At 37.3% G+C, this 26,513-nt stretch overlaps 2 protein-coding genes across 2 annotated transcripts in view; one reads left to right on the top strand and one right to left on the bottom strand.

Annotated features, from left to right (window-relative positions):
* The window catches only part of LOC149539820 (1,4-alpha-glucan-branching enzyme 2-2, chloroplastic/amyloplastic-like), a 229,060-nt gene that overhangs the window by 17,909 nt on the left and 184,638 nt on the right, over window positions 1-26,513 (bottom strand). The window contains exon 22 of the mRNA XM_089801015.1: window positions 12,234-12,308. Coding sequence (XP_089657141.1) covers window positions 12,234-12,308 — 75 coding nt within the window. The remainder of the gene's footprint in view (window positions 1-12,233; window positions 12,309-26,513) is intronic.
* Window positions 19,270-21,065, top strand: LOC149539821 (uncharacterized). The gene is made up of 3 exons (XM_089800272.1): window positions 19,270-20,370; window positions 20,528-20,748; window positions 21,029-21,065. Exons 1-3 carry the CDS (start codon window positions 19,270-19,272, stop codon window positions 21,063-21,065), a joined length of 1,359 nt encoding a protein of 452 aa, XP_089656398.1.

Here is a 26,513-nt window from a genome sequence, read left to right as displayed (position 1 = left end):
CAAAATGATCTAGAAGATCAATTTATCATAGTAGATAGCAATCATACAAAACATAAAGGCAAGGCAATCATGAGGTCTGCATCAGAAAATAATATAGAAAGAGGAAGCAATGCAAAGACAAAACTATTAGAAGAACAGATATATATGGATCAAAATGCAAAAGATAGCAATAGAGAGACAGCTATGGAGAACAATATAATAATGGGATTAGAGGAAAATGCTAATCAAGAACAAAATCATATAGAAAAGGGAGAAGCATCAATGCGAAAAGATTATCAGAGCCCTTGTATCCCGCCAGCTGAATCAACTCAATGAAGCAATGTTACAATCAAGGAAAAATCAAAGAAAAAAATTTATTAGTTCTGGCAGACACCTAACAATGGGATGGATATGTTTGATTTTGATAAGGAAGAGATAAGTAGGATAGAAGAAAGAAGAGAAACAGAGTTATTGATACCAGTAGAGATAAAACCAAAGTAACAAGAATCGGAATCGGATCGGAATCGGCAAGGCCGAATCAAATCGTGAATCGGCCATGAATCGGAATCGAATCGGCCATGAATCGGAAAATTTAAAAAACCCTTGAAATTTAGTGAGTAACTTATTTCATAAACCCTTTATCGCTGATTCGATTCACCGATTCACAAAAAATCGTTTGGCTTGAATCGAATCGCCGAATCGCGTGAATCGCATGAATCGCCGTGATTCTTGGAACTATGGATAAAACCATAATCAAAGAAACAAAATAGAATAGCAGTGAAACAAGCAAATTAGGAGAAGAACAGGAATATGAGAGAGAAGACAATTCACAATGGGAAGAATTTGGAATCATAGAGGAAAATTCCCACAGGAAAGAAGGATTAGAAAAAGACAAAATCAAGGGAGAGGGTAAGACCATAGAAGCAAAAGAATACCCAATAAATGATCAATAGATTAAAGAACTTTTAATAAAGGATGATTTGGAAACAGAAGAATTAGAAATCCCAGTAAAGGTTAGAAATCAACTAAATTTGGAAAATCTGGGTATATCCATTAATCAAGAAGGGCTGAAAACACCTAATTGTGGAAAGCAAAAATTGAAACGAGGATGAAAATCACTCAAAGAGCTTAGGGAGGCAGCAAGGCAAGCAAAGGAACAAACTAAGATAAGAGAAATATTACAAGGCAAGAAGGGGAAGAATCTTCCCAAGGTCCAATGAGAATTACAACATGGAATGCTAGGGATCTAAATGCCCCTAGAAAGAAATGCTTATTGAAATGTAATCCCACACTATTTGAAATAGAAATCTTATTAATTCAAGAAACAAAATTAAACAAAGAAGGAACAAAGCTAGGACAGAAATTAGGAATTTAAAAATCTGAATTCAATATATCACATGGTGCTTTAGGCAGATTGGGAATAGTATGGAATCACCGAAAAAATCAACCTAGAAATAATAACCTCAAATTCTAATTGGATGAGAAGCAGAGTTTCAAGCACAAAGAAAAATCTTCAGATCATAGTTATAAATGTCTATGGGCCCACACTAACAACAACCAAATTAGTTGTATGGAACGAGATCAGCACATTCTTAAATATGTTACAGGATGAGAACATTATCATTGGAGGTGATTTTAACGCAATATTAAAAAGGAAAGAAATAGATGGTGGGATTTAGACAATTCCAAGAGCAACAAAAGATTTCAGATAATGGATAGAGAGAAATTCACTCATAGATATTCCAACAAAAAATGGAATATACACATGGAATAACAGAAGGAAAGACTTTGGCTACATAGTAGAAAGATTGGACAGATTCTTTTTTAAAGGAGATTTAAGTAGTTTGGAAAGAGAAATCATGGCAGAAATCCTACCAATGGTAGGCTCGGATCATTTTCCGATAAAAGTAGAAATCAAGGAATCATCCAAACCCACTAGAAATCCATTTTTGTGTGAAAAAATGTGGTTTATTGACAAAAACTTCATGAATACTATAAAAAATTGGTGGCAAGAAGAACAAATACATGGCTCAAAAATTTTTTGCTTTGTATCCAAACTAAAAATGATGCAAGAAAAGATTCTAAAGTGGAATAAAGTACAATCCAAAAATATATTTAAAGAAAAGTTAGATATAGAAGAAAAATTAGAAAAATTAAATAAAGAAGTTACCAAAAAGGGAATGAATAATGAATCTTATTTGCAAGAAAAAGAATACCTACTAAAACAAGAAGAAATTTTAGCTAAAGAAGAGGTGTTTTGGAAGCAAAAGTCTAGGAAGAAATGGCTGGCAAAAGGAGATCACAATACCAAATACTTCCATACAAGTACCCTACAACATAGAGCTTTTAACAATATATCAAAAATTAAAAACTCACAAGGTAATCTTATAGACAATCCAGCTGAAATAGCAAATACTTTTATAGATTACTTCAAAGACATCCTTAATAATTATGAAACTTCTAACAAAATAGAACAAGAAGAGATGTTGAAAGCAATATCTAAGGTTATCACAACAGAAGATAATAAATTCCTCAATAAACCTTTCATACTGCAAGAGATTAAAGCAGCTCTCTTTAATATAAATCCAGACAAATCACTAGGACCAAATGGATTTCAAGTTTTTTTCTTCCAAAAATGTTGGGAAATAATAGGAATAGATTTTTGGAAAGCAATAGAAGCATCAAGAAACAGGGGGACACTTTTAGCAGAAATCAGTCACACATTCATAACTCTAATCCCAAAGAAAAATAAGGCTAAAGAACCAAGAGACTTCAGACTTATTGGTCTATGCAATACTATCTATAAAATCTTCTCGAAAGCTTTAGCAAACCGATTTAAAGAATATCTCCCTAAATTAATATTAGAAGAAAAATAGGGTTTGTACCTGGGAGATCTATTTTAGATGGCATCTCAATCATTCAAGAAACAATGCACTCAGCAACAAAGAATAAACAAGCATGCATGTTGCTAAAACTAGATATACAAAAAGTATATGATAAAGTAGACTAGAGATTCCTATGTAAAACCCTCAAAGCTTTCGAATTTTCATATAAATAGATCAACATCATTTTCAGTGCATATCTACCCCAAAAATCTTGCTCCTCAATAATGGAACTCCGAAAGGATTCTTAAGTATATCTAGGGGGGTCCGACAAGGTGATCCTATCTCTCCATTCCTATTCATCATGGCAGAAACCTTTGGGAGATCAATCAAGATAGCACAACTCTAAAACAAAATTAAAGGAATTAAGGTCACTAAAAATCTGGCTAATATCACATATCAGCAATTTACTAATGACACAATACTAGCTGGAGCCTGTACTAAAAAAGAGACGGACTACATTAAAACAATTCTAAACAATTACACAAAAGCATCAAGTCATAAAATTAATGCAGAAAAATCCGAAATCTTTTTCTTAAATGCAACAGTAGATAGAGAAGAATACATCTGCAATGAACTAGGATATAAGAAAGGCACCTTCCCTTGTAAATATCTAGGAATATACCTGGATAAAGGGACTAAAAAGAATCAAGGTTGAGAGCATGCACTAGAAAAAAATAGATAATCAGACAGAAGCTTGGAAAGGAAAATGGTTAACCAAAGCAGGGAAATCAACAAAAATCAAAGCTGTCCTATTTGCTATACCTACTTATCAATCAACATGTTCACAATTAGCAAAGAATATCAATCAGAAAATAGAAAAAAAATTAAGAAACTTCTTTCGGAAATGTATAGAAGACAAGAAGGCAACATTAATAAGATGGGAAAAAATATGTATGCCTAAAGAAGCAGGGGGACTAGGAATAAAAAATTTAGATTGGCAAAATGAAGCATTAGGCCCAAAAGAAGTCTAGAGAATGTATCAAGAAAAAGATAACAAATGGGCTAGAATTCTATAGAATAAATATCTGAATGCATCAGACAGCACATCATTATTAAGAACTAGAAACCCCCCCAGAGGCTCTGCAGCATGGAATTTTTTACGAAGAAGTTGCCCCCTAATTACTAAATACACTACATTGGATATAGGTAGAGATAAAGCCCTATTCTGGAAAGATTCTTAGAACAGGTATCCCCCCTCGACCAATCTGACATATTCTACAATGCAAAAATTCGATTACAGACAATTTGGGGAACTAAGGTAGAAGATTATATCCAATTGGATCCGTCTAATGAAGAAACACCCTAGAAATGGAAATCCTTAGAAAACTGTGGTCTCAACCCTGCAGACCAGGAGATCTTAGAAACTATCCTTACAGAGTGCCAAATTAACTACAACAATAGGGAGGACAAACTTATCTGGGTAGCTGCTAAAGATGGAATCTACAAAGTAAAGGAGGGATACAATCAAATTATAAATTCACAAAGATGGGAAGCAATAAATATCCCTGTAAATCTCTGCTGGGATCCAGCAGGTCTACACAAGGCAGGTATCTTTCTTTGGGCAGCTTCCCAAAATAGAATTCTAATAGCAGATAGAATTAGGAAAATGGGATTTGAAGGAGCATCAAGATGCATTCTCTGTAAAAAAGAATTAGAAACTGCAGAACAACTCCTATACCAATGCAAATTTGCTAAGGAATGTTGGGTATGGCTCAAATCCAAACTAAACTGGATAGCTCCTCTACTAGAAAAATGGCAAGACCATCTAATAGGGTGGCCAAAAAATCAAATTATAAAGTATACGGAAAACTTTGGAACATTACTCCAGCAATCCTAGCATGAGGAACTCATTCTAACATCTCTCTATAATAAGATTGAAGCTAGCATTATAGAGGTCATAAACTGTAACCTCAAGAAAACAACAAAAGAAGAAAGCTCCTCAGATTGGGATGCCGAAATTAAAAAGAATTGGAAACATCTAATTAATCCACCCCTCATTTACAAAAGTAACAATAGCTCCACCAGAAAAAAATGCAAATGGGAACCTCCATCGAAAGGTTGGAAGAAACTCAACTTTGACGAAGCCTCTAGAGGTAATCTAGGAGTAGCAGGACTAGGGTGCATAATCAAGGAGGAATCTGGAAATTGGCTCATAAAAAGAGCTAAGCCATTGGGAATAGTCTCTAACAATATGGCAGAATTAGAAGTAGTACATGAAGGTCTAAAATAATGCATAAGCCTGAATATCAAGAAAATTATAATCGAAGGAGATTCACAAATCGTCCTAAATGCACTTAGAACAGAAAGGACTCCTAATTGGATTCTAAATTCTAGACTAGAAAAAACCATCAGACTTTTGGATAAATTTGAAGTAAGATTTACACATATATTTAGAGAAGGTAATATAGAAGCAGACATTTTAGCAAATAAAGGAATAGATGGAGAAAACATTCTATTGTTTAATCATAGTTAGTTAGGGGTGGTAATCATAAGTTTTAGATCTCTATAGAAATCTCCCTTGGCACTTGGTCCCATGATTATCCCAATTGGTGCAACTCTCGGCTCACTTTTCTCAGTTTATATGAGTTTATCAACCTAAGATCTCGAGATCTTTAGCATTACTTTAATTATGATTTGAGTGGTATGAATAATCATCCAGTTGCATGGAGATGGCATCATCACCCAATTTTCTAGATCCTTCCCTACTCTACTGTTATTCTATAAATGCAAGATGGGTCCCCTTTTCACCACATTTTTCCTTCTTATGTCTGAAATTTGTTTAGGATGGTTTTCTTCATGGATACTAATATCTGTCTATCTCATGCCTTTGAAGTTCAAACCATGGCCCTTTGTGGTATAGTAATACCCGAGAGATAGTATCGTTTACTCTGGCCCATAGATGACATGAGTAGGGTTGCCATTAGTAGGGTTTTGGGTGAAGGTGTCTTCAATTATGATTATTCATGGCGTACCAATAGTGACATTCTTGGTACCTGGATTGGATGCCTAACTAGGGCCAAAGTAGAGAAATGGGACATAATCAGGCTCTACTATAACTTATTTGACCCTAGCTAGTTGGTAGGTTTAGAACAAGTGGTTTTTAGTATCGATGATAAACTTAAAATCCCACTGGCGGAAGCCTACATGGCATACCAGTCGGGTAGCTTCGAGCTCACAATTGTTCCTAGGTGCCCTACTTTGGTCATCCAAGATAATATCCTCTTCTACTGAGAATGGCCCATAATGGAAGATAGTGTGCAATTTTTGCTACAATGGAGAGGCATTATAGAGGATCCTATGACGGAGTGGCTTTTCTCTTACCTTCAGGCCTTTGATGCATATATTCACCCAGATGTGGACTTCTCTAACCAGGATGTTGTCGAATTTTGCCTTCCTAATTTTGACAAGTCTAGCAGAATTAGAAATGCCTACAAGTTTCCCCCTAGTTCTCGGGCTAAAAACATCAGGGAAGCTTCAGAAATCATCATGGTCTTTGGTAAGGAGTCTAGAGAGTAATCAGATTCTAGGGCCTGGTCATGGTAGTTTTTTGTTGAAACTATTGCTCTAATTAGGCGTAAAGGCTCTTTCTCGCTCTCATGGAGGGGCTTTTGGGGTGGCCCTAGATGTTTTCTTTTCGGGTATATACTAGTCTAGCCTCTTGACTTCTATGGTGAATTTTTCTTTGTTCGTTCTCGGGTGTTAGATTCGCTACATTTTACCTAAGCAGCGATTAGATTATTTCTATGATTAGGGCATCTACAGTGCTTGGCAGGTTATTGCTATCTTACTAATGTAAATATCTATTTCATAAATAAACCATTTTCTTTCTCTACTCTAAGTTTCAATTTCTCAATCGATGTGGGTTTTCAGGCTTGGTCCCTTTGGGTGGTGTATCCTTTTGTGGCGGGATTTAGGTATCTGTATTGATCCTCAAATCATATTAGGATTTATCGCTCAAGCTACTATATCTTCAAGTAATTTGTTGACTAAGCTAGTTTAATCTTGGTTTTTCCATTCTTGCTCTATCAGAGTAGGTAGCAAATTAGTTATTTCAAAAGGTCCTAATACAATACTTTCAATAGTTTGATTCTGCACTTACCAAATTCATCAATCACCCTAAATACTTAATCTTGAACATTAAAACAAACTTAGGGATTCTGAGGATCGCATGGGTTTTCACATTTTGGTTCTCTAAACATAAAGTCCAATAATAGTTATAGGCTACAAAAAAATTTATCAATCTCATCTTAATAATCAGTAAAGAAAACAATAGGGTAACAATATATCAAAGCAAATTCAAACTTGGATTGTCCTTAAAACAAGCTTATGTTTATAACAAATACATTAGTATAAAGAAGAATATTATTATTAAACCTTTGGCTTAGTACCGAATAGATCAATAACTAACAATTAAGATGAAGGTGGAACACCGTTATATGATAATAAAGTTCAACAAGGAAATGGAAACTATCATTAAGGCTTTGAGCAAAACTCTCCAAAGTTTATTATCAGTATTTGTTTTCTCCTTCCTCAATTTTATCTCTCTAACTGATGCTACTAATTCCCTTTGGATGTTAGATTTTTTCGCTGCAGGTTTGACCTCTCCCTACGACTGATCTTCGAACCTTTATGTTGACATTTCTTTACTTCTTGTGCTTGTTGTTCCCTTCCTCTTGGATGCTACTCTCTGTTCAGATTATTCACTATATGTGTATCATTCTATTAATTTGAATTTGTTTTCACACTGGGGTATGCCCCTTTTATATTCTGTATAGTATTGGACTTTGGTCCCGAGCAAGACTGAAGGTTTTCTTACTCCGTTCTTTATTACCAATGCCCATTTGAATGGAGAACCTTGTATTCTCTTTTGTTTATCTAATATAATATAAGGCTTCAGCCGTTTACCGATCAAAAAAATAATAATAATAATAACTCCCAAATTACTTATCATTTAAATGTCATCTGAAACAAGAGTAGCCCCTATTATTTCTCCATGTGACTAAATGCACTTTCCCAAAATAGAAAGGATCCCTCTCAATCATCACCTGACTTGCCAAAAATTGCAAGTTCATAAAACTAAGCCCAAAAAAATTCCAATCTAACTCAAACGAAGACCAAACTGCAACATACTGAATTGTGAAGAAGACAAGACCCTCCCATAGCAAGCCTTTGCCTCAATACTCTCTATCCACAATAATTAGCCTACGAGGATCACAATAATAGGCTAATCTCTCACTGATGCTGACAAAAATGGGGACATTACAAAATCTAGAGATGTGAAACATCTCTCTCATCAGGTGTGCCAAAAATATTATTGATCCATAAGAGACTCACACCTAAATAAGGGCAATCAGGAAGTTTGACAAGAGTGGGACAAATTATGCCCTATGAAAGAACCTTCAGGATTTTAGAAGCTAACTCTTCATGCTAGTGTTTTTGGGAAAGGGGAAGAAAGATAGAACACAAAAATTAATACAATGCACCAAATATTTTGAAACCCTTTGAGGTTCCCTTAAAAAATAACAAGAACATAATAACCCAAAAATGAGACATAGTGCAACAGGCATAGAGCACAATATTCCAATCTTCCATGAGAAGCACCCACTAAGGCTTGCAAGATATGTTCCTATTATCTCACTAAAACAACTATTTCGTGAGAATATTTCTCAACAAAATAACATAGAATAACGTTGGACCATAAACATTGAAAGAGTACAAAATATGGTTCAATAACTTGCAAACCAATAATGAAATTTTTAAAAAATAAAAAAATTACACAAATGATAGCTATATCCCTCTAAAATGACACATAGCTTAAGTTTATTCACAAAACCTTATCAAAACATACTCAAAAGCTTAGTTACCCAGTTCTCCCCTTGGCCCTTTTAATCTAGCAAATTTCGAACCAGTTCTTGGTCCTAGTCCTGATTCCCTTTTGGGTTCGAAACCAAGAAGGTTGGTTCCTCTAGGTCGAACCTAGGTCAAAACATGATCAAACTAGGGCAGACCCAGGTGTATAGTTCCATTGGGAACATTCTATAATTTAGTGCAGAAAACAATTATTACAAAATTTGAATAAAGATTTTTAACATTACAAAACAAAATTTTCTGAAGTTCAAATATTTATAACAACAAATTAAACTAACCCTCAAGATTTCTTCCAATGAAATTTTTATATCCAATTGCTAATAATGACCCCTGTCTGAGTAATTGGAAGCTCTGTATACTAATAAATCATATTCGAAACATTAAATAGCATCTTCAATAGGTGAAGGGAGTTGCAAGCTACTTATAGAACATTTTTCAAGTAGGATGTTAATTACAAACAAACAAGCTCTTTGCACAATGAAAAAGTAATAAACATTGGACAACTTGGAAAGTAGGAATGTTATTAGTGCAGTTGATCCCAATAACATTGACAATGTTTGTGAACCAACTAATGCCTTTGACGAAGAAGATGAAGAAGAAGAAGAAGATGATGATGATGAAGATTTTGATAATCCATTAGATGATTGTAACTTAGCATAAAGTTCTAATTGTTGAAAGTCTAAACAATGATACTTGAAACTCGATATTATTTTAATATTTTGGTGTTGATAATAGATATGATACTAAGATTACAAGTTTATAGTGTTTTTGTTGTTTTTTTGATATAATGCAACATTCTAATCTTAATTCATTTTTCTAGGCTGCACACATATATCTACATAGATACATACGTGTGTATGTACACACATAATTTTTACCTATTTTTGTACTAAGGAACCCAAACAAACCCACAGATCATTTCAAGATTTACCAGAAAATCAGTCCTTCAAACCTGAACTTGAACCCAAACTCAAACCGGTAACTTAGCTTAAAAGAAAAATGGGCATAGTTTAATATGTCTCCCCTATTGATTATATGAATACAAAGCCAAGGTTAGAGAATGATACAATAGCTATTTCCTATGTGTTCTTCTCTTTCAAAATGGTGAACATAGACCCTAGAACATAAGATTTAGATTCCTCCCCTACAATGTGCCCATGGTCTTGCATATAAAAAATTCCATGAACCCAGTCTTAAAAGTAAAACCAAAAAGGGCCCTTGCAAATGTGCCAAGTGGAAGAATTGTCATGGCGGCTATTACACCTTTCCAAACTCCTTATAGTGATTCCTCGAAATTCACCACTGGATGAAAAAGTGGCACTTTCCTTGCACAATGTGAGCCCCACAAATCCATTGGCCAACATGACAAAAGATCAGACACATGTCACAATTATAGGAGTTCTTAAGTTTTTCTTCTCTTCTAACCTTTATAAACTCTGCAGCGATGATGCATGGCACCCACTAGTGTGACTGCACGTTGAAAGGTGAAGCATTTGAAGGAAGAAAGGCTTGCAGTCATGGAAAACACCATGCCATTTGTTTAACTTTGTCAGGTAATTATTTTCTGCTCGTTGCTTAGAATTCAGAACAAAATACCTCGTTAGAAAAGTCTTCAAGAGATCTAATTTCAGTCCCTTAGTAGAATTCTTTCGACACATCATGCTATGAGATGAACAACATCCTCAACCCCAAATCCGCTTTGAAGGCCTCTAAAAATACACTTTTTTGAAACATAGAAAAATACCATTTTTCTTTTTCAATCTTCTCATAGCTATTCAATCTGTCACTTTTGCACCAGCTCAAATTTCCTTGAGAATTATCTGGCTATATGCTGCAGTAGATAACATCTTCAGGTCCTTAGAGGAAAGAAATGACATAACTTTTATTGCACTCTTATCACTCTATCTATCAATTATTAATCAGCGAGCTCTCTTACATCTACAGTAGCAAAGCCTATAAGTTTATTAAAGGGCACTTTAATTTTGGAATTGTACCTTGCTTTTGAGCTCAACTGTCATGTTCTAGGGATCGCTTTTCCCTAATCTATGTACATAGTGCACCAATTACGATTCACTCAAGGAGCTGTTACTCATCCTCACAAAAATTCATCCACATCTCCCAATCTCTTGTTGTCAGGTGGGGCCTTAGCATCCGAAAATATGTTTGAAACTGTAGCTTCCATTGGAATAGTTTTTGATAGCCCTATTTTGTAAGGCACAGGGCCTTTCTTTGAATCATGGTTTAAGCATGTTGGATTACAATATGAGTTCTAGTTCTATATTCTATCTATAAAAACACCCATGCGGGGTTACAGAAATCTAAAAATTGGATTCTTTGAGCCTACTCCTTTATTTATTTTTAACATACATATATGTCTATACATTTTTGGTCCAAGTACCATCCCCAACATCCCATGGACTTGAATGGGAGGTTACCTTCTTTCAGGATCAGGCAGCCTGCTCCATTTGGAGCATAAAAATAAAAAAGAGTTGGTTTTAAAGAAAAAATGAACAAAAATTTAAAAATTGGGAGAGAGAGAGTCATCACTGAAAATTCAGTACATTGTATTTAGAACTTTTCTATATTTCTGCTGCTTTTGTTTAACTTATTTTATTAGCCAGTCACTGCCATCTCCAAATATTTGTGAAATATTTTGACATTCTTGAAGCTGCAAACCACATTCATATGTCCCACAATCCCAGAGATTTGGAGAAACATTACCAAAATATTAATTTGGATCATAATTGGGGCCATTAGTAACATCAGTGATATATTCATGTTGTGATAATTTTTGTTAGTAACTAGTAGCATATATCATACAAAACTGAAACCAATGCCTACATCTGTATTCTACATGTACTTTCCCTTCTGAACCTAAATTGATAAGGATATCATTAGGACCCATCCATTGTGCAGGGTTCAAACCCTGGAACAACGAATGCCTTCATTTGGGACTCCACTTGTCTATTAATCCATCTTCCTAGGCTAGTGCTTGTATCGTGCCAGTATTTCACAGGCCAAGAAAGACCATATTTTATGGATGAAAAGATAGCATCCAGTATTAGGAATGAGTTTCCTTCTGAAACAAATTACTTTAAAAGTAAGAAGATATGTTCTTACCATTTCAATGATAACTCCATAAAATCTTGTTTACAGAAAGTTGAAAAAGAAAGACTCCAGAAACTCCCATGGGATACATTTTTTTCCTTATTGTAAAACGAATAAAATAGAATGAATTTTATATGAAATTTAAAGAAATGCAAACAGATCATACTCAGGTAAAGAGCACAAATTTTAAATCATTTATCTGGTACATGTTTCTCAGCATGTCAGTTTCCAAAGTCATACTGACAGCAATAAAGTTGAGAAGTTACATTAGTCTACAAGCATTTATTCACAAACAAAGCTGATCAAACATCTTTTAGCCATTTTCTCATCACAATAAAAAATAATACACATGTTCACAATAGAAATAGTAGAATAGGCTTGGATGTGACTTACAGATGTATAAAACATTGCACTGTGATCTATTCTGCTAAAACCACCAAATTCTTTCTCATCTGAATCTAATACCACCTGAAGCAACAAATAATCAATCGTTATCCCACAATCCTATTTATTTATTCCATTAAAATAGTAGCTAAATAAAACTGAGATTTAATGGCTAAAAGGGATATATGCCATTATTAATTTAGTGTCTCCTTGACAAAAAAAAAAAGCAGACTGTATCTAGTAGAAACTACAGAAGATTTACAATATGAGAAAATGGTAAAATGTGTTCTTAGTTCTGCATTAAAAAGTGAGATAGGCATAGCATTCAGACAGGATCAGGAATTAAGGACTAGATTTAGAAAGTGTAAAGTTGAGTTATTCAAAATACTAAACATTTTCTGTTTTAAATTTTGAAAATATTGGGTAACAAGCTCAAACCAATTGTAAGGAAACACTGTCTAGATAAGATAAGATAAGATAATGATATTAATGTCTAACAAAAAAGTAAAAGAGGTCTATGGGACTGCAAGATTACAAAAGTGAGGCTGACAACAGCAGGAACACACAAATGTGTTCGAAAATAAATGACAACCAAAACAATAACAACCATAGAAAAGAGACAGAGAGAACGCTAAGAGAGACTAGGAGTCTTTCTTAGGCGAAAAGAAATCAATCGCAGAATGATACTCTTGCCAATGTGTAGAGGCACTGTATTGTCTTTGGCCACTCGCAGAGGAGTGTCGTTGGTGCAAATAACCAGAGCTGGATCTGAAACATCTGGAAGGCTTGGTAGAACTAGTGGAGCTAGAAGGCCTTTTGACACCACGCAAAGGAGATAATGGTGTATAGAAGGTAGTAATGAGCTGAGTAGACGAGTGCTGGTGTGGAAGCAGTGGCTGGATCATGCTATCACAGAGCATAGTGGCCTCATGAAGATAAAGTGCAAGACATCGCTGATCATAGTAGTTGAAAAAGTCATAGAGAGAGAAGCACTCTCGGAACAGACAAAAAAATCTCCCTCTGATCTCTAATATATAGGGCATCTAAAAAGGAAATGAGTCTCAGTCTCCACCTCCCCCAAAATGCAAAGCTTACAGATCCGCCCCTCCTTATCAATATGGTGATTAGTTTGAGCCCAAAGACAGTGAGAGCCACCTCTGAAGAACCTAATGAGATGTGCAGGGCATGAGACCACCGCCAAGAAAGGTAGCTATGATGGACAATAATCCCATCAAAAATCTCCAAAAAGTGCTCCATGTAAAAGGACATCCGCAGGCATAAACCGCTAGAAGGGTTAACCCAGGTAGTGGCAATGTATCGTCTATAGATGGCAAGTCAGACATACTCATTCAACTCCTGTCAAGAGGGGAGAAGATGAGCTGGGGCATCCAATGAGAACTGAAAAGGGGGGAGACGATCAATGTCAATCCCAATTGAACCCAGCAAAGAATCCTGTGCATACCAATGTGCATGAGAACCAGACTCAACACTCGTAGTGGAAACAGAAGAACAATATGCTAAATAGGAGTATTGGTCACGATCACCAGCATTATCCACAAAACCACGAAGGCGATTGAGGAACCAAACCAAATAAAAAATGGCTGCGAGACTGAAAGGATGAACACTGAACTTAGCAAAAATGACATTATGAGGAGTGAACCTGTGACATCTGATGATGTGCCATAAGAACAAAGTCTGAACCCGCTCTATCGAGGTCCAATCAGAGCTAAGAAGAGAAGGGCCCCAAACCATAGACCCATAAAGAACAGTCGGCCGCACAAGAGAGTCCAAGAAAGATAACTTAGACGAGGTATCCTGGAAGTGATGTCTAAAACATTGTTTCTCAAGCAAAGCAAGAGAGCCCATACCCTTATTAACTCTAGGCTGAATAGTTGGTCTCATATTGAAACGTGGACCGAGAAACATAACCCCCAGATAAGTGTAGGATGAAATGATCTCAATCTCCTAACCTTGAAAAACGAAGTGAAGATGAGAAGTCTTTAAACAATTAAAGATCATGACTCGAGTCTTACCCAAGTTAACCATAAGCTGTTGCTGATCGCAAAAAGGAAGCCAAGCCATCAAGAAGTCTCTATAATCTGTCTGGAGAGGAAGCAAGGAGAACCACATCATCCGCAAAAAGAAAAATGGAGATCAAAACTTGATGAAGATAACATCCATCCCCAAGTAGCAAAGACTTCAGGAGAAAGTCCTCAAGCTCATCAATATATAACCCGAAAAAAGTAGGGGAGAGAGGACATCCCTGCTTAACCCCAATGGTGCTATGAATTGGATCCAAGAATCCCTTAAGAGTCCTGAATCTACCAACCACAGTCTCGTAAAGTCTCATAATAGTAGTACACAACATCTCAAAAATACCAACCTCTCTAAGTCTCACAAACAGAGCCACCCTAGGAACGAAATCAAAAGCTTTGCCAAAATCAACAAAGCAATAGTAGACCTTCTCTAACCTGTGTCTGGCCTCTTCAATAATAGCCCGTAGGATGAAGATGTGATCCATAGTCTAATAATCTATCCGAAAACCAGCCTGCCCTCTAGCCCTACAACCTTTTCTGTCAAGCTCCACAGATAGCATAGCAGTAAGGGTTATCGCATAAAGTTTGGCAAACGTGTGCCCAATCATGACGGTTTTCTAGTTCCCTGGATCAAAGACAGGACGCGTCTTATGAATAGGATAAATCGGATGCCCAGACCAAGAGGTCAGAAACCCAGTGTGAATCACTCTATTGAAAAGAATAGAGAGATAGGGGCCCAGAACCAAAGCATCAAACTTGAAAAGCTCAACATCAAAACCCTCCTCATCAGAAACTTTACTACACTTCATGGATCTAATGGTCTCATAAATGTGAGAAGGGGTGAGAAGGCAAGTGAAAGGAGACAAAGAGGGGTGGAGAGGAGGCTGCCCAAGAATGTCATAAAGGGCCATGGTGTGCAAGGTAAGAAAGCGAAATTCGAGTGTGGAGGGTGGAGGAGAACTATGGGAGAAAAGAGTGTGCCAAAAGAGCTGGGGGTTGTGAATCAGCATGGAGCAAAGGGATTTACACTTAGAAGCAGCAAAGGAACATTTCTTACTCCGAAGAAAGCGGAGGTAAGACGAGTGAATGTGGGCAAAATCAGTGGAGCGAGCCTCAAAAGTAGAACTCATAAAATGGTGGAAAGATTTGCAATCCAAATCGAACCACTGGTTCATGGGGCAAGTCCTACGACATTTGCTGCAAAGGAGAAAAGGAAGACGATGAGGAATGGAAAGGGTGGCAGACTTAAGGATAGCCAACACAAGCAAGTCAAACATGGAGGCGGCCTCACATGAGTCTGAAAAGCAAGAAGGATTGAGGAGTCTCGAAAGATGAGCGAAAAAGAGCTCACAATCACTATTGAGAAAATGGAAGTGAATAGGCGAGTGAACAATGGTAAATGAAAGATGAGGCGACCAAAGAGGAGGCGAAAGAAGAGGGGTGAGGTGAAAGTGAATACTGAGGAGAGCATGGTATGCCAGAGGAAGGCACAAGATGGTGAAACTGCAAATGCAAGAGATGGAGTGACAAGCAAGAACATAATCGATGACACTAGCACCACCACAATGAGGCCAACAAGTAAAGGACTTAGATCCAAGGAAGCAGGAAAGGTTGTTCGAGATCACAGAGCCAGAAGACTCACAAAACTACAACAGATGTCTACCGTACACTGATAGCGGCCCAAGAGCATCCTCAGAATATCACTGAAGCCCTAAAGAAGTTGGATCAATCTCCGTGGAGCATATGGAATCCAAACTACGATCATAAAGTGGAGTCAGGGTACTCTAGTTCTCGTATTGAAGTCCTTGAGAATAATAATATCCCCTAGAGCAACAAACTGAGAAATAGTCTTGCAAAGGTTGATAAAAGAGTCTCCATCATCGGTACCATGAATAGCATAGTTTGAGGAAGCCGGTGAAAAATAACAAGCAGCCAAATAAAGATCTCTATGACGGTGACACTTACATTCAATGTGGACCCACATAAATATAGCAAACATATCTGAGTGTACAATAGAAGTGTCGCTGAAAATATCCTCCTTAATCAAACAAGCTACACCACCAGAGCTCCGTACCCCACCAGAAGCACGAACCTCCTCTCTACATATAGATAACCTCTGATAATCGATAATATCCAGAAGAGGACGAATAAGACTCTCATGAGTCTCAGTAATGACAAGAATATATGAGGATCCCATAGCATCCCAGGTAATGACCATAAAGATCCATTACCATTCCAGCTATTAACAAGAAGGGAGCAAGTGGGGGTCTTCCTCTTGTCCGACTACTGGTGGGACCGTCATTTGGCCTTGGGGGCCTGTCTCTCTTCCGAACCACTAGGAGGGGAATATCTAATAACTGCTTTCAAATTCCTAATAATTGCCCATTTACCAACCCGCCTACCTCAGCAACAATACTGCCAGCGTGTTTCAGCTCTACAACCTAAGCCTTCGTGAGATCTTCATCTAAGAAAATCTTGAAAGGGATAGAAAATAATTTCCTCTAAGCACAGAGAGCCTGAAGCCTATCTGCAAGTGAATAAAATCTTATTAAAAGGATGTCATCATGTCCAATCCAACACTTATCCAACGTCATATCTGTAAGACCAAGGTGATCATAGAGGAAAGAGCGTTCGGCTGTGAGAGGGTCTGGGGTAGAAGGGAGTACATGAATGCACGGATTGAGCTCACAAACCCATCTCTCTCTCGTCCTCAATCTTACCTTGTACCATTTTGTCAATACTAGCAAAAGGTGTGGAATCTGAGCTACTACAAAGAGAGTCCCAAGACTTGACTTTCATTTCAGTTTTAGATACAAGAGAGGAGCGTTTAGCTGCCATAATGGATTGTTGTTCTTTGATGGCATCAAGTCCCCAATTGTACAATAATGGAACTAAGACTGGTTTGCAAGCCTGCTATCTTAGTGGTGAAAGTATCTGAGAAGCTTTGACCCCAAGCCAAATTGGAGGTTGTGGCACTCTTAAGTTCAGAGATGGTATCAGTTAGGGAGGTAACCTACTCTCTCAGCTGCAAATTATCTATTTCCAACTTGGAAATCCTGTCGCATAACCTTTGATAAGTGAGGAGTTGTTGGCCATGGGTTGAACAAGAATAACTACTGTCTGCCATATCCATAATGAGCAAAAAAACCACAACCCAGTATGCGAAGATATGCAAAAGAGGAACCTCGAAACCAACATCTGCTCAAAACCGGCAAAAACACATGCAAACACGCTGTAAATCCTGTAAAGAGACTTGCACACGGAAGAGAGAAGAGGAGAGAGGGCACAAACATGGCCAAAAAGACAAACACAGTAAAGAGCACCCACAAATTGTGAGCGAAAAATAGGCACCACACGTCACGAACGAAGACCAAGCAGCGAACACACCCCGAAGCACACAATAGCCAGGTTGCGGAAGCAATGAAACCCACGAAAAAAGTCTAGGTAAACAAAAGAAGGTAATCAAAATGAAACTCCCACAACAAACGTCTGCGGAATCAGTTTCGAATAAGCCGCAAACCCGCAGAGAAGCCAAACAAAATATAAGATAAAATATGCAAATGATGACAACAAATAGAAAGACACACAGAGAGCAATCGCAAAAGTGCCAGATTGAGCGTCGCGGGAGGTCGTGATGGTCGCATCACAAGAGATGGTCGCGTCACGTCACGAGGTCATGGTAGAAGGATATTCAAACTTAAAACCATATATGATATTAAAATTTGAGAGTTTCATTACTCAAAGACAGCACTTTTAGTTTTCAAATAGACCAGGCTTCCTCAACATACAAGAAAGGTACTTTTAAGAAATTTGGAAAACAATCTGTCCGAAACTTGAGAGAATCAATTCTTTCAAATATATGTATAGATAGTTTCAGAACCATTTTAAGTAAACCTCATGGGTTCACCACTTAGTTAAGTGGTGGTGTTTTTTATGTGCCCAGCAAGGTTCAAACCCCCGCTGGACCATTGTAATTGTGGGTTTGTGTCTTTGATGACCCAATGTGCTTGCGAGTTTGAGCCTCCGCTTTGTTAAATGGGGATGACATCCCCTTTTTGCAACTTGACCAATTCATGGCTCCAGGTCAAAAGTGTTTCACATGCAGATGGATAGCATGTCATGCCAACATCATCGATCACCTTACAAAGTTTACCAAGCACTAAAGGAAACATTTAATCAGTCCTCATAAGCAAGACATACCAATAGATTTTAAATATACAAGCACTTACCTAAGGCAGCTCCATATTTAATAACTGCCAAGGTATCCATAATTCCAGGATAACTAGAACATTCCCATTTACAAATAATCTAAGTTACACGGGTACCCCTCACCCCCCTCCGGACCTCGAACTGGTTCGAACCGGTTCGAGATTCTGGTCCGGTTCGACCAAGGTTCGCCCAGGGTTCGATTTTCGAATCCTGGTTCGAACCATGGTTCGAACCTGGGCAGACCAGGCTGGGAAAATCGAACTAGGTTCGAACCCAGCCAAGAACCCGCCCACGAACGCGAAAATAAAGTTATTTATTTGCATTTTTTAATAATTTTTGTGGTCCACGTACCCTAAAAAGGTGTTATGAATTGGTTTTTTGCTCTCTCATAGTCATTTGTTGTTTCTAAATAGGTTGTTTTGCCTTGAAGGAGAGCACATAAGTTTTTGAGCAAGCATTCGGTTGTGCAAGGAGGAGTTTGAAGATTGACTTGTTGGTGTTCTTGAAGTGTTTGTGCATCATTTATACACATTTGCAAACTTGCAATGGCTGGAAAAGGACCTAGAGGTAAGATCTTATTCCATTTACTATTGTTTTGTTCTAGTTTTTCCAAAAAAATTTCATTTCTCTTTCAATCTTCATATGTTCTAAGTTCTTGAATCTTTTCCATTATTTCAAAATTCGTCATTTTCTTGCATATAGATTATGAACATATATCTAATTAGTAATTTATTGCCATAGGGAAAGGTTTGAAAGTAATGTCATCTACGTCTTCATCAATAGGCAACACCGAACAAAGAATGGAAACCAACTCTGATTCTCCTCTATGGAAGTATGTAGACATTATAAAACCCATTCCAGGAGGTGGTGCATTCCGTTGGAGATGTCGAGGATGTGATGTAGAAAGAAATAGTTCTTATTATCGTGTGGTAAGCCATCTATGTGGTTATACTGGAAGAGGAGTCAAGAAATGCCTTGGCAAAAATGGTGTCCCTATACCAAATCACACCGTGTTAAAATATATTGAAGAGCATGAGGCAGCAGAAGAGAGAGGACACAGGGCAATAGAACTCGGTAGTAGTAGCAATAAAAGTAAAAAAGCTAAGGGAATGCAGCCCCCCTCAGATGTTATTGTACAAGACCATCCCTTCTTCAATACTACAATGGACACTGACACTGAATCTGTCCCCATTGTACACAAAAGAAAGGGGCCAATAGAAACTTCTTTTCAAAACAAGGCCCGAGATATTGCTGACATTAAGGTGGGAAGATGCCTCTATGCAAATGGGTTGTCTTTTAATGTTGTCCGCTCTCCGTTTTGGAAGGACATGTTGAGGGGTGCCAATGAAGCTCCAAAAGGGTATTGTGGCCCCAGTTATGAGAAAGTGCGCACCACCTTGTTGGATGATGAGGTCCAACGGGTTGAAAATCAATTGAAGCCCATAAGGGACTCATGGGTTGAGACAGGGGTGACAATTGTTTCAGATGGCTGGAAGGATTCTAGGAACCATCCCTTGATCAATGTCCTTGCGGTGTCCCCTAAAGGGGCAATGTTTCTGAAAGCGGTGGATTGTGAGGGCAAAGTAAAAGATGGGCCATTTATTGCTGATATCTTAATTGAGGCCATTGAACAAGTGGGTGCAAGAAACGTTGTCCAAGTCATAACGGACAACGCAAAGAATTGTAGAGCAGCAGGTTTGTTGGTTGAATCACGATATCCACATATCTTTTGGACACCTTGTGCAGTCCATTCACTCAATCTTATGCTACAAAAGATTGGGAACCAAATTGAGTGGATCAAAACAGTGTATGAAGAGGCTGAGGACATACAAATGTTTGTCACAAACCACCACATGACTCAATCTCTTTTCAGGAACTACTCAAAATTGGAGCTATTGAAGGTAAATGAACTTGAACTCAAATTAGTAATTTAATTTTTAATATTTGACAATTTCTGATTTTTCATATTTTACTTGTGCAATTGCCAATGTGTATACTTTTCTTAGTTTTCTAAAATATGTATCTAATAGTTGTTTTTTGCTCTAATTTATGTCACAGGTTGCTGAGACCCGTTTTGCATCACATATAATCGTCTTAAGACGACTTGTGCAAGTGAAAGATGCACTTCAAGGTATGGTAATCAGCAACAATTGGGGTGTATGGAAGCAAAAGAACACTAAAAGGGCAAACAAAATAAAGGATAGGCTATTGGCTGACTCATGGTGGGAACGTGTGGAATATCTCGTTAAGATCACCGAGCCAATTATGAGCATGCTTAGGTACACTGACATGGATAGACCTTGCCTTGGAGAGATCTATGATGGCATAGACTCAATGATTGAGAAGATCAGGCAAGTTGTAAATGAGCAGGAGCAAGATCCGCAAGAGACCTTTTTCAAACAAGTGCAAAAAATTATTGATGAAAGATGGAACAAAATGACCACTCCATTACATTTGCTTGCCTATGCCTTGACCCCCAAATACTATAGCTCACAATATTGTGATCTACCAGGAAGGTTGCCACCATACAGAGATATGGAAGTGTCTGACGGGTACCAGGCAGCATTTAGAAGAATATTTCTTGATGATGATATAAGACATGTAATCATGGATGAGTTCATAGCATTTGTCAATGCTACAGGTCTAAGTAATGATGCTCTTCGTCATCAGTTCAAGAAGCATGCTCATGGTTGGTGGTACCTCCATGGCCAAAAATTTCGAAAATTGCAGCCCCTTGCAATCAAAGTTATATCACAAGTTTTATTTTTTTTTAAATTAGCTCACTTTATCTTCAAAAGAATTTTTTAATAAGATTGAATTAATTCCTTTTTAATTGCCTACCCTATGTTGTCTTTATAGGTTGCTAGTTCTTCTGCATCAGAAAGAAATTGGAGCACCTATTCTTTCATCCACTCGGTGAAGCGCAATAGGTTGCAATCAAAAAAAGCCGAGAACCTGGTATTTGTGCATAACAACTTGCGCCTTCTTTCACACAAGAGTCAAGAATACAAAGAAGGGGAGACAAAGAAGTGGGATGTAGATGCAGAGATTGCGGACTTGGATGCTTCCACTGATGCGCTTACAATTGATGATTTTGATAACTTTGATGCCAATACCATTGTTGATTCTGCTGCTGATCCCATTGGCCTTGGTGCAAGTAATAGCGTAGGCGAAGAAGGAGGAGATGAAGAAGAAGATGAAGAAGAAGAAGATGAATATGAAGAAGATGAAGATGAAGAATGAAGAACTTAGAACTAGAAATTCAGAATTTTAATAGATTTTCATTCTATTAGTTACTGTTAAACATTGAACGTGAAACAATGACACTTAAACTTGATATTTTAAATGTTTTGAATCTTTCATCTTTGATGTTGAAGTTGATTGAATTATGTTACTATATGATGGTATGCTCACCATGATACATTGATATGTTATTGTTTATGCTGTTTTAAAGTTTTAAATGTGTTTATGGTACTATGCTACATTCTAATTTTAACTCATGCTTCATAAAAATGTATATATATATATATATATATATTTATAATTTTTACATGTTTTTGTACTAACGAACCCAAACGAACCCAAACCCCTTTCCAAAATTTCGTCGAACCAGCGAACCGATTCTCGAACCCGAACCCGGAACTGAACCACGAACCGGCAACTTAGCAAATAATATTAACAAAGAATAATTTGGCAACATTATTAGTAGGTATTAATCTTAGTTATGGTTATAATATTTATAACAAGCATAGTGTCCTACCCTTTTGCAGTTAAAACATTTGAATGGAAGCTTACCTTTGTACTTCCTTTTTCCTCTTATCATTCTTTTTGTAAACAGAGCCTCCAACTCTTCCTGTTTAGCTTCTTCAGCGTATAAACTCTCCAGGTATTTTCTATTTCTGGAGGTGTTTTCTTCTTCCCATCCTCTTTGAATTGCAACACGTGCAACTAAGTGTTTGAATGCAGTTTCGACCTTAGGTTGACTATTGTCAAAGTTGTTCAGCTCAAATCAAGTGAGCTTTCCTATCAAGCCATCATGAGATACCTCCATTTTCTCTATCAATCTTAGTTCCTGAATGGTTTGAGACCCTTATGGCATAATTGGGTAGAAAAGTTCTCATGAGTATCTTGCTTACCACATCTTTATATACCGTGCCTCCAACAGCTCTGATGGCTAGCGTCACATCTTTCACCCATTTGCCATAGGTTTCAATGTCTTATCCTTCCTGCATTCTCATCTCATCATACTAGAAATAGAAACCAACGGCAAAGGTTGTTGGCTGAATGGTTACGACTTCTTACTACTATCAAATAAACCTTATACTGCTTCAAGACTTATACCCTATATCACTTTGTATTTTTATCTGCAGGGAAGATCGCTTGAAGCGCTTATGCAGGGAGCATACACAAAATGACAAGGCTCTAGACTAGACTTAACACTCAAGACTCATATGAAAACCTAATGCCCAATATGCTTCCACATGAGCTTATTTATAGCAACCTAGTAGGTAAAAAGTGACTTGGAACTAGGGATAACAGGTAAACCGATTAAGGCAGAATGTTTACTTTATAAATAGTGACAGTGATAGCCTTGTACAAAGATTCCCCTAAAGGACTATAATTATAATGACTCCTTGCGCTTGCCGACAGTGAGCTAGATGTTGGTAATGGGGCAGAAGGTATCACTTCTCCATGATAAAAAACATCTTCCCATGTGAGTGGTCTCCATTGGGCCAAAAGATTAAAGCGATGTCGAGAATTCCAATCTTGTGGGTTGTCATCACTAGTTAGGTGTGGTGAAAAGTAAGATTCCCACTTAAGCCTCATGCTTGTGATGACTCATACACAAACTTCAAGATCAAGTTTATGGTCAGGTTCAACTTTATCAGGACCAACATATCTAAAGAAATGTAATAATGCTCAGTATACGAGGTAGTGCATGTAGTTAGCCATGCGAAGAAAGGTTTCTTGATAAGATCAAGAATTAAGCGATAATAATGATCTGTTTTGATCCGAAGCATTGTGAATTCTTCATAGGCATCATTTATAATCACTGGTTATGTTATACATCCCAGATGCGTAAGTGTGTCTATGAAATAGTTTGCACACTGTAGGAATTTAGTTTTGATTCCACTCATTAGACAACTTCTCTGTGCAATTTCAGGAAGATTTCTGAAATAAACATCAAATTCTTTGGATACGTGATCCTAGATAAGGTGGAGGATTATGAGGATTCTGCATGAGAACTCTAGGGTTGTCTACTCAGATAATCAGCAACAGCATTATGTGTTCCTAGAATATGTTGAGCCTCATAATTATGTTGGTTTAAATATTCTTTCCATTGGACATATTTTCCTCTACCATCTTTTCTTCCATGATCTTTTTTCTTGAATGTCAAGAACCTTGTGCAATCTGTGTGAATGACAAACTTTGGCAAGTGCATCAATTGTAGAGAAAATTTCTGCAAACATTTTATGATGCCATAAATTTCTTTGTCAGAAGAGATTCACTTTCTAACTTCCTCAGGAAACACCACTAGCATATTCTGCAATGAATTCTTTACCATCTTTGAGAAAGCACAGATGTCCTCCCCAAGCAGTGTCAAAAGCATCTATATATAAGATAAAATTTTGTGTTGTGGGAACATGAAGTATAGGGAGGTCTTGGACCTTTTTGTGGATCTTCTTCATAGCTTCATCATGTACAGAGGTCCATTGTGGCTTTTTCTTTGTTAGTAATTGTTGTAACGGTTCCCTCTCAAAACCTTCTCTTGGATAGAAATTATTTACTGTTGGTAAAGAGATTTGTCACAGTAGAATATGCCCAACGGAGTGTGTGGCAAACCGTTCACAACAGTGGGAGAGGCCCTTGGTATGCGGCCTTCCTCTACATTTAGAGGGGCAGCTCCCTCATATGATATAATTTTGAAGTTTTTCAAATAAAAGATGGAATCAAACTTTTAAAGATGAGAAAGCTCATGATGACGAATGCACCACACGACTTCAAAGCTTTCTCGAACTACTAACTTTAAACCGCTAATAACAATGGTCAAGATCTACGCTTGAAAACTATTACTAGCACAATGTTGATCCACAGATTCAAAAACATCTACACCATACCGTGAGAATGCTCACTACAAAGAGAATCAACATTTGTAACAATTTAGATTTGAAAAGCGGGAACTCAAACTGCACATTCCATTATTTTCTTGCACCAAGAACTTAAGAGGAATTTCTGATTATAAAGACAAAGTCTGTACATACTTTCCAAATATCATCTTTTAATCAAAATTTCAGCATAGTGTTCCCTTATTCTCAAGCCCCAAAAAAGTCCCTTTACAAAGCCAAAAGGAGCTCTTATATAGACACAGAGGTTAATAACTACCCCCATTTATGCATTTTGAAAGAGGTTAATTAACTTACAAAAATTAACCAAAATATAACTTGACTTTAGGATTTTAAAAATTATCCTTGGCCCTTACACCTATCCTTGATTAGAATACGGGGCTTGAACTAGGAGAAATATATAAACTATCCGATTTTGACCAAGCATAAGTAGCACAATTATGAAGAGTGTCTTACATCTAGTTATAGTAGTCCAACTCTTCTTCCTGTGTGATAGCAACAATTTAAACATTTGATTCTTGCAAAATTCTTCCTATACAGCTTCATCCACGTCTTGCATCACTGGATCCTTTAGTCATTTCATTTAATGCCAATACAAGATCGTCCATGACCTCTTTATTTTTCTCATCTTCCTCTACAGTTTGCTAAATTTCATCTATGACCTCATTCATCTCTTCTGAGACGTCTTAGAAATTTGAGCAAATAAAGAAATTAGTCTTTATCATTTCGGTCATTCTATCAAATAGTTGCATGTTATGAAAACATTGATGTGTCTCATCTTCACAATTCTTAGAGGACCGTGAGCATCTAGAGGAGCACATCTTATGACCAGTCGTTTACACATGTGGTTCACAACTTACATGTGATCATTGCATTCCTGCAGGTCAACCAAAGTGACGAGTCTTACAAATGTTCTTGCAGAGTCATGTTACACTGAGTTCCTCATGACATTATCTTTGTGATGAGGTTTGGGTACCTTGGAAGATCGATGAAGCAATGGCCCTTGGGGAATTCTGTCAATCAGTTTGTTATCTCAACTTTGATGCTCCTTGTCTTCATTCCACATCGATCCCCAAAGGGAGTTCACAAGTACACCCTCAAGCTTCTCATGCAAATTTTATATTGATCACAACTATCTTATCAAGAATACAACTTCATGATGTTCCAAAGGATGCCAAACATATATTGAAGTTTCTGATTTAGCCTACGAGTATGAAGACAATAACAAACAAGGCCGAACATCCATTTGCTTTGGTATAAGCCACGGTGGGATAGCCTGTGGGCATTTTGTCATACACATCGCGAGTTCCCTACACTTTCACATTGCTTTGTTGAGTTGCTCACAAATATGAGTTACCAACTTCTTAATCACCATGTAATGTCATCGCGGGCTGCATAGTGAGATTCGGATCATGGTGCAATATTTTCTAACACTGAAATTAGTATTCATTGAAGATTACCATGCCGCGAGTGAGAGTTGGAGTATTCCACCAAACAATTCACATTCATCGTCATTCATTCCTACTTTGTGAGCGCTTTAGAACAACCTTCAAATATTCCAAACTCATCACAAATGTGGATTACCAGTTGTCAAGGCCATGTAATACCACAAACTGGAATGGGCTTTAGATGATTCCTTACACTCCCCGAGATTCGAAATCTCCTGCACTAAATGCTTTGACAATATCCAATGTGTTGAGACACAAAGAGATGACTTTGATGGAAAATTAGACGTCTCCAAAAGCAGATCATGTGGTCTTTTCTCTGTTGTGCATTTGATGCCAAGGCGAAAGATTTTGGTTCAATCACAACTGACTCTAACTGTAGGATGGCACTTTATAAATTTGAACTGGCCCATTGTTCACAGTATGGATTATCTTCAATATATTTGTAGATGGAGGCTGTTTCTTCACAAATAG

Source organism: Cupressus sempervirens, chromosome 9 (assembly GCF_028749045.1).
Source record: "Cupressus sempervirens isolate cs-2001-9-10 chromosome 9, ASM2874904v1, whole genome shotgun sequence".
NCBI classification, from domain to species: domain Eukaryota; kingdom Viridiplantae; phylum Streptophyta; class Pinopsida; order Cupressales; family Cupressaceae; genus Cupressus; species Cupressus sempervirens.
The sequence above is the reverse complement of the archived record's forward strand: the minus strand, read 5'-3'. Positions and strand labels throughout refer to the sequence as shown.